A 9,095-nucleotide genomic window follows, 5' to 3' on the forward strand; every position below is an offset into this window, starting at 1 on the left:
CAATTTTATGTTTATGTATCAATACATATGCACACACACATAGATATTCATTATATATATATATTTATATATATAGATTTTATATATATATATATATATAATTATATATATGTATAATATATATATATATATATATAATATATATATATATATATATTACACACACCACACATGCACAATGTATATATAAATTCAAATTTGAATTATATATGTATTATATATGAATATATATATGAATATGTGTATATACATTCATATACATATACATATATATATGTATATAAAAATGTATATACATACACATATTTTTATATATACATATATATGTATATACAAATGTATATATATATTGCATATATCTATATTCATATACATTTATGTATATATACATATACATATATATATATATATATATATATATATATATATATATATATATATATATATATATATATATATATATATATATATATATATGTGTGTGTGTGTGTGTGTGTGTGTGTGTGTGTGTGTGTGTGTGTGTGTGTGTGTGTGTGTGTGTGTGTCATATATATACATATTTATTCACTTATTCATAAATATATATACATATATACTTACGCATTTGTGTGTATATATAAACATGTATATGTATATATATGTATTCATGCTTTTATATATATAAATATGTATATACATGTATGTGTATATGTATATATATACACACACTTATACACGCATTTAAGTATATGTATGTATATATTTATACATATATACACATGTATATGTAAGTATGCATATATATATGTGTATATATACATGAATATATACGATATATTTTTACAAATATTGTGTGCGTATGTATACATATCTACCTAGCTATATAGCTACATATATTATATATATATATATATATATATATATATATATATATATATATATATATATATATATATATATATATATATATATATATATATATATATATATATATATATATACATATATATATATATGTATATATATATATATATATATATATATCATCATCATCAAGGGGCTAAGGCCGACGGGGCACATAACCGCATCCACCCTTCGCTTCCAGCCACGAGGATTCCTCGAGGCGAGTATCCAGGCAGGCCCACGGCCCATCTTTAATTCCTCGTGACAGGGACTTATTACAAGAGGCATCAAGACGAGACTCCAAGACACTGGATAGCGTCCAAATTTCGCTTCCATAGAGCAAAACTGGCAGTATCGAGGCCTTGAAGACACGCAGGTTGGTCCTTCTGCATAGGTACCAACATCTCCAAATGCTCTTGTTGAACGAGTTCATGGCTCCTGTTGCCAGACCAATCCGTCTACTGACTTTTTGGTCTGACAGCCCAGAGATATGGACTACGCTACCAAGTATGTAAAACTCTGTAACTTCAACGTCCTCGCCACAAGCATGGATCGACTGAACGGGTTCCCCTAACAGGCCCCTAAAGTCCTGAATCTTGGTCATGGTCCAGGAGACCTCTAGACCTAAGGTTTGCTAAATGCATCAAGAGCCGCCACCAGTGACTCCAAGGACTCAGATAGGATAGCAACATCATCGGCAAAGTCAAGGTCTGAGACCTTGATATTGCCTAGTGTTGCTCCACACTGACTTTGGCTAGTAGCTCTGCCCATTATCCAGTCCATACAGGTGTTGAAAAGTGTTGGTGCAAGGACACAGCCTTGCCTCGCGTCTGAATTAACAGAGAAGTTCGACAAACCCACCATCACACTTTACAGCACTTTCAGTACCAGTATAAAGGCTTGCTATTGGGCCAATAATCTGTGTCGGAATTCCCCTGGGTCTCAGGATCTCCAATAGCGATTCCCGATGCACCAAGTCAAACGCCTTCTTGAGGTTGATGTAGGTTGCAAGCAACCCATGACCAAACTCACGACGGAGTTTCACAATTACTTGAAGCACTAGTATATGGTCTATTGTGGACTTGCCAGCAGTAAATCCAGACTGCTCCGGTCTCTCATGCCTCAGTAGGTGGTTGCGGATCCGTTTCAGAAGAACGTGGGCGAGAACTTTGCCTGGTATGCTGAGCAGTGTAATGCCATGGTAGTTGCTATAATCCCAACGATCCCCATTCCCCTTCCAGAGAGGGATGACCATGCCCCTTAGCAGGTCAGGGGGAATGGTACCAGACTGCCAGATGGCAGTCAGGACTGTATGCAGGCCCCGAGCCATAGGTTCACCTCCAGCCTTTAGCAGTTCAGCCAGGATATCACATATGCCTGAAGTTTTCCCACTCTTCAGCTTGGATATCGCCAGCCTAACCTCTGTTAGGGTAGGAGGTTCCTCGCTGATGGGTGGGTTTGGCACAGGTATTGTGACATCGCTTGCATCCAGGGTAATTGTTGGAGGGTCTACCAGGTACAACTGTTCAAAATACTCATTCCAACATTCACGAACCCCAACATGATCTGAGATGATCTGTTCATCCGCTGATTTGGACTGCAGTCATCTGTGAGGAGGGCTTAGAGTTCAGCTTTCTCAGGGCTTGGTAGGTAGGGCGAAGGTCATTTGCCAAGAAATGGCCTTCAACCTCCTCAGCAAGATTTCTGATGAAATGTTCCTTGTCCCTTCTCAGCAGTGTCTGGTCCCTGCGCACCATGGAGCGACGCAAGACTTGATTACCATTCAACCGAGCCATGTGACTCGCTTCAGTGGCCTCTAATGTCTCCAGCGAGATAGAATTCTGCCTTGTATTCAGGCGTATATATTTGCACATACACATATATATATTTATATATATGTATATATACTTGTATATATACGTATATAAGTATATATATATATATATATATATATATATATATATATATATATATATATATATATATATATATATAGGCGCGGGTAGGCGCTTGGAACATCCGGTCCTTGCGGCAGGATGAGCGGTTACCTCTGCTATCGCGGGAATTGAAGCGACTGGGAGTTGAGGTGGCTGCCCTCTCAGAGGTGAGAAGACCTGGTAGCGCACGATCAGTGTGGGTGGTTACACCTACTACTGGTCGGGCCGCAGCGATGGTCACCACCTCCAGGGTGTAGCCATAGCCATCTCCAGTCGACTTCAGCCTGCGGTAGTCGAGGTGACACCGGTTGATGAGCGTATCATGGCATTGAGTCTGAAGCATGCTTTTGGCTTCATGTCTCTTATTGCTGTATACGCTCCTACCGATGTACATAAAACCGATGTGAAAGAGGCGTTCTACGCCAAACTCGCATCTGTGGCAGACGATTGCCCCCGGCGAGACATTCGCATTGTTCTGGGCGACTTCAATGCGGTATCCGGCTGTGACCGAGCTGGCTACGAGATGTCTGTCGGCCCTCATGGCTCGGGAGCTGATCCCAGCAGCGAGAATAGCCTCCTTCTCCGGGACTTTGCTAGGTCCCAGAAAATGAGGATCTCTGGCTCCTGGTACCAGCGCTCCAACTCGCATCGCTGGACTTGGTACATCGATACGGGTACAGTGGCCAAGGAGATCGACCACATCCTTGTAAGCACGCGATGGAGGATCCTCCAGAACTGCAGGGTTTTACCGGAGTGCGAGTTCTGTGGCACCGACCATAGGCTGCTTTGTGCTACCCTGCGGTCCACTTCAAAACTCCCCGTCCCTCCAGTGGCCACCCTAAGGTGTTTCACTTGGACAGACGAAGGGAGGCAGAGTGTGCCCGTGGGTTCGCCACGGCAGTCTCTGACCGATTCTCAGAAACCAGCAACCTGACGGATCCAGTTGCTCTGTGGGAGTCCTTCAAGCGCGTAACACTCGAAGCAGCTCAGGAGTCCATTGGCGTACGCCCAAGGGCAAGGCAGAATACCATCTCCCTGGAGACATTAGAGGCCACTGAAGCGTGTCGCAAGGCTCGGCTAAATGGGAATCAGTCTTGCGTCGTTCCATGGTGCGTAGGGCTCGGACACTGCTGAGAAGGGACAAGGAACAGTTCATCAGGAATCTTGCTGAGGAGGTCGAAGGCCATTTCTTGGTAAATGACCTTCGCCCTGCCTAACAAGCCCTGAGAAAACTGAACCCTAAGCCCTCCTCACAGATGACTGCAGTCCCGATCAGCGGATGGACGGATCATCTCAGATCATGTTGGGTTCGTGAACGTTGGGCTGAGTATTTTGAACAGTTGTACCAGGTGGATCCTCCAACAGTTAGCTTGGATGCAAGCGATGTCTCAGTGCCTGTGCCGGACCCACCCAACAGCGAGGAACCACCAACCCAAACAGAGGTTATGCAGGCGATTTACAAGTTGAAGAGTGGGAAAGCTGCAGGCAAATGTGATATCCCTGCTGAACTGCTAAAGGCTGGGGGTGAACCTATGGCTCGGGGCCTGCATGCAGTCCTGACTGCCATTTGGCAGTCTGGTACCATTCCCCCTGACCTGCTGAGGGCGTGGTCATCCCTCTCTGGAAGGGAAAGGGGATCGATGGACTGTAGCAACTACCGTGGCATTACACTGCTCAGCATACCAGGCAAGGTTCTCGCTCACATTCTCTGAAACGGATCCGCAACCACCTACTGAGGCACCAGAGACGGAGCAGTCTGGATTTACTCCTGGCAAGTCCCACAATAGACCGTATCCTAGCGCTTCGAGTAATTGTGAACGCCGTCGTGAGTTTGGTCGTGGGTTGCTTGCAGCCTACATCGACCTCAAGAAGGCGTTTGACTCGGTGCATCGGAATCGCTATGGAGATCCTGAGGCTCAGGGAATTCCGACACAGATTATTGGCCTGATAGCAAGCCTCTATACTGGTACTGAAAGTGCTGTAAAGTGTGGTGGGGGTATGTCGAACTTCTTCCCTGTTAATTCAGGGGTGAGGCAAGGCTGTGTCCTTGCACCCACACTTTTCAACACTTGTATGGAGGGAAGGGCAGAGCTACTAGCCAAAGTCAGTGCGGAGCAACACTAGGCAATATTAAGGTCTCGGACCTTGACTTTGCCGACGATGTTGCCATCCTATCTGAGTCCTTGGAGTCACTTGTGGCGGCTCTTGATGCATTTAGCAATGAGGCGAAGCCCCTAGGCTTAGAGGTCTCCTGGACCAAGACCAAGATTCAGGACTTTGGGGGCCTGTTAGGGGAACCCGTTCAGTCGATCCATGCTTGCGGCGAGGACGTTGAAGTCACAGAAAGTTTTACATACCTTGGTAGCGTAGTCCATATCTCTGGGTTGTCAGACCAGGAAGTCAGTAGACGGATTGGTCTGGCAACAGGAGCCATGAACTCGATCAACAAGAGCGTTTGGAGATGTCGGTACCTATGCAGAAGGACCAAGCTGCGTGTCTTCAAGGCCTTGATACTTCCAGTTTTGCTCTATGGAAGCGAAACCTGGACGCTATCCAGTGCCTTGGAGTCTCGCCTTGATGCCTTTTGTAACAAGTCCCTTCGCCGGATCATGGGGTACAGTTGGCAGGACCACGTGTCCAACCGGCGGTTACACCGTGAGACTGGCATGGGACCTGTTACTTGCATAATCCGGGATCGCCAACTCAGGCTATATGGCCACCTAGCTCGCCTCCCTATGGACGACCCTGCCCACCAGGTTGTCTCTCTGCGAGACAACCCTGGGTGGAGACCTGTGGGACGTCCTAGGAGATCATGGCTTGGGCAGCTCGACGAGACCTGTCGTGAGGAACTAGAGATGGGCCGTGTGCCTGCCTGGAGACTCGCCTCGAGGGATCCTCGTGGCTGGAAGCGAAGGGTGGATGCGGCCATGCGCCCCCGTCGGCGTTAGCCCCTTGATGATGATGATATATATATATATTATATATATATATATACATGGTACATTAGTTAGATTTTGTACCCGGTCTGAAACTGGCTTAGTACACATGTTCCCTACCCGGGTTTATTTATGACAATGTTTGATGCACGTAAGATATTCCAAAGAATAAAAAAAAAGAATCCAATCCAAATTTATTAGCCAAAGGGCACTCTTTTGAGAGATGTTATACCAACAGAAGAAAGATTTTGGTGGCGTCCATAGTGAAAATGAAAAAAAAAAAAAAAAAAAAAAAAAAAAAAAAAAAAGAGAGGAAATGGCCAAGCACGTAGTTCGTCAATAGTCAGTCCAGTTTGTGTCATGCGGCCATGTAGTCGCTGGGGCATGACTCAGACGGCCAAACTAACTTTCCTTTGGGAACAGGCGTCTCTGCAGCATTTCTGGCCCGCTGGACACTGGTGGTCGCTGTAGCAGAACTGCAAAGGAGGAGGGAGAGTGCGTGAGAGATGGCTCGCTTTACTCCGTACAGCTACGTGGAAGGAGAGGAAGAGGAATTTCAGGAAAGATGCACGTTTGACGTCGAGAAACCTTTCAACTGATTGACGTATTTCTCGAAATGAATTGGAAATTATTCAATCTCATTCATAACTTTTTGTGAAACTTCTCTTCACAGTAGTTGTTTTTAACTGAATGTAAGGAATCAACTACCGTGAATCTGCATAATCATAAAAAACATACTAGGCCAAATATTCATATATAGAATCAGTAAATAAATATGATATGGGCTGCTATTACACTACGTGCCTGTATGTAAAGTTTATTCTACTTATGAAACGAAACTCACCATTATGAAATGATGATTATTTATGAATGTTGAGTTTCTTAATCATGCATTACTTTCCATCATGACAATAAATTCGCAGGCTAATAAGTTTTCTTGAATTATAAGTTTAAAATAGCAAGTGATTTACAAGACAAAAACATAAAGGTAATGTTGAAAATTAATTAATGAAGTAAAACAAAACAAAATAAAACACGTTTATCCTCCCATTCATCCAGCTGGCGGCAGCTGGAGCGAGCGAAGTTTCCGAGCCGAGCGGACAAGGACCGAAGAGAAGCCGGAAATACTTACAGTGGTAACGTGTCGGCCTCTCATCCGAGGGGTCGGCGGTTCGCGCCATGCTCAGGCGGGAGAAGTTGCAATTGTCGGCCGGAGGTTACTGCAGTGGCTGGGCACCACGGCGGGTAAGAACTAGGTTCAGCCGAGTCAGCATCAGCTGACACACGTGAGCGAGTCGGCATTAGTCGACACAGGCCGGGCTCCCCTCATGGCATAGCCCGGGCTTATCCTTATCCTTAGGAACCGGAAATACTTACGGGGAAGTTGCCGTCGAAGAAGTCGATGCACGGAGGGGGGCGAGGGGGAGGTGGAGGATCTGTTAGAGAATCGATTTGATTGGAAAAGGTTTGGGGGGAATGGAAGGAAAATGGTGGGAAAACGGTTTACAGATGAATATTATTTGTTGTAGCTCAGCACGATGTGTCTCTATGTGTGTATTCATGTCCATATACTTGAAGATCATTTATCTATTTCAGATCTACTTATCCATATGTCTGTGTCTATTTATATCTAACTACTTATAAAGACAATGGAACCTTTCGTCTCACTACTTAAAGTAAACATAATATACATTCCTTTCTTATATAAATATAAACTTGCCCACCTATGCAATACAAAAGTCAAAGGTCACAGGTCACTCACCACAGCACACGTCAGTCTGCCCAGGAGTCTGGCAGTAACGGCTGCATTTCTGGCTCGCCATGGCTACCACGAAGCAGGCAGCGAGGAGAACAAAGCGGAGGCGCAACTGTAATGCATATTAATGTTAAGATCACCTATACACAAATAGAAGACAGACAAATACCAGAACGAGATATCTATGCCCGTACTTCGAAGGCAAATGAAAAAGACTGAAGTTATCCAGGCACAAATTCCTTAATAAGGACCTAGAGAATTCAGTTAAAAGACATAGATTGACACAATCGAAAATAAGTGATGGATAAAGATAATGTCATCTTCGAGAGCAACCAACCATCGCGTAGAATCGGAATGCTATGTATACAAGAACGCTATAAGCTGGACTGCTATTGCAGGCAGGAAACAGGCTTTTTATATGCCCCCAAAAGTGTGTCCAATTACCGCATAGACATTGGCAACAACGTCAATGCTGCTTCGGACCGCAGACATTTTGATAGTATAACGTCTTCATGCATGCATAGGAGTATTTATATAAATACATATACATATATAGGTTTATATATAGATATAAATATATACTTCTGTATATGTATATATATATATATATATGCTTTAAAATACATGTGTATTTATGCATTTATGTTCATTCATTTACTTATTTATTCATTTATCTATTCATGCATACATACGTATCCATTTATATATACATATATGTATTCATATAAATATTTACATGTGCATACACATAAATAGATGTATAGTTATTTATTTATATATGTATATATATATACATATATATATATATATATATATAATATATATATATATATGTATATATATATACAAATAATATATATATATATATATATATATATATATATATATATATATATATATATATATCTTATTATTAGTATATGTATATGTATGTGTATGCACATGTAAATATTTATATGAATACATATATGTATATATAAATGGATACTATGTATTCATGAAAAGATAAATGAATAAATAAGTAAATGAATGAACATAAATGCATAAAAACACATGTATTTTAAAGCATATATATAAAATATATATACATATACAGAAGTATTATTTATATCTATATATAAACCTATATATGTATATGTATTTTTTATAAATACTCCTATGCATGCATGAAGACGTTATACTATCAAAATGTCTGCGTCCGAAACAGCATTGAAAGTTGTTGCCAATGTCTATGCGGTAATTGGACACACTTTTGGGGGCATATAAAAAGCCTGTTTCCTGCCTGCAATAGCAGTCCAGCTTATAGCGTTCTTGTATACATAGCATTCCGATTCTACGCGATGGTTGGTTGCTCTCGAAGATGACATTATCTTTATCCATCACTTATTTTTCGATTGTGTCAATCTATGTCCTTTTAACTGAATTCTCTGGGTCCTTATTAAGGAATTTGTGCCTGGATAACTTCAGTCTTTTTCATTTGCCTTCGAAGTAGGGGCATAGATATCTCGTTCGGGTATTTGTCTGTCTTCTATTTGTGTATAGGTGATCTTAACATTAATATGCATTACAGTTGCGCCTCCGCTT

General features: G+C 42.0%; 1 protein-coding gene across 1 annotated transcript; it reads right to left on the minus strand.

The window, feature by feature from the left end:
- Positions 1 to 5,789: 5,789 nt before the first annotated feature.
- On the minus strand, positions 5,790 to 8,003 carry LOC119571676. Its single transcript, XM_037918867.1, has 5 exons — positions 7,956 to 8,003; positions 7,745 to 7,762; positions 7,518 to 7,623; positions 7,133 to 7,191; positions 5,790 to 6,231 (listed from the first exon to the last, which is right to left on the minus strand). Exons 1-5 carry the CDS (start codon positions 8,001 to 8,003, stop codon positions 6,145 to 6,147), a joined length of 318 nt encoding a protein of 105 aa, XP_037774795.1. The 3' UTR covers positions 5,790 to 6,144.
- Positions 8,004 to 9,095: the final 1,092 nt, after the last annotated feature.

Source organism: Penaeus monodon, unplaced genomic scaffold (genome assembly GCF_015228065.2).
Source record: "Penaeus monodon isolate SGIC_2016 unplaced genomic scaffold, NSTDA_Pmon_1 PmonScaffold_7436, whole genome shotgun sequence".
Taxonomy (NCBI): Eukaryota; Metazoa; Arthropoda; class Malacostraca; order Decapoda; family Penaeidae; genus Penaeus; species Penaeus monodon.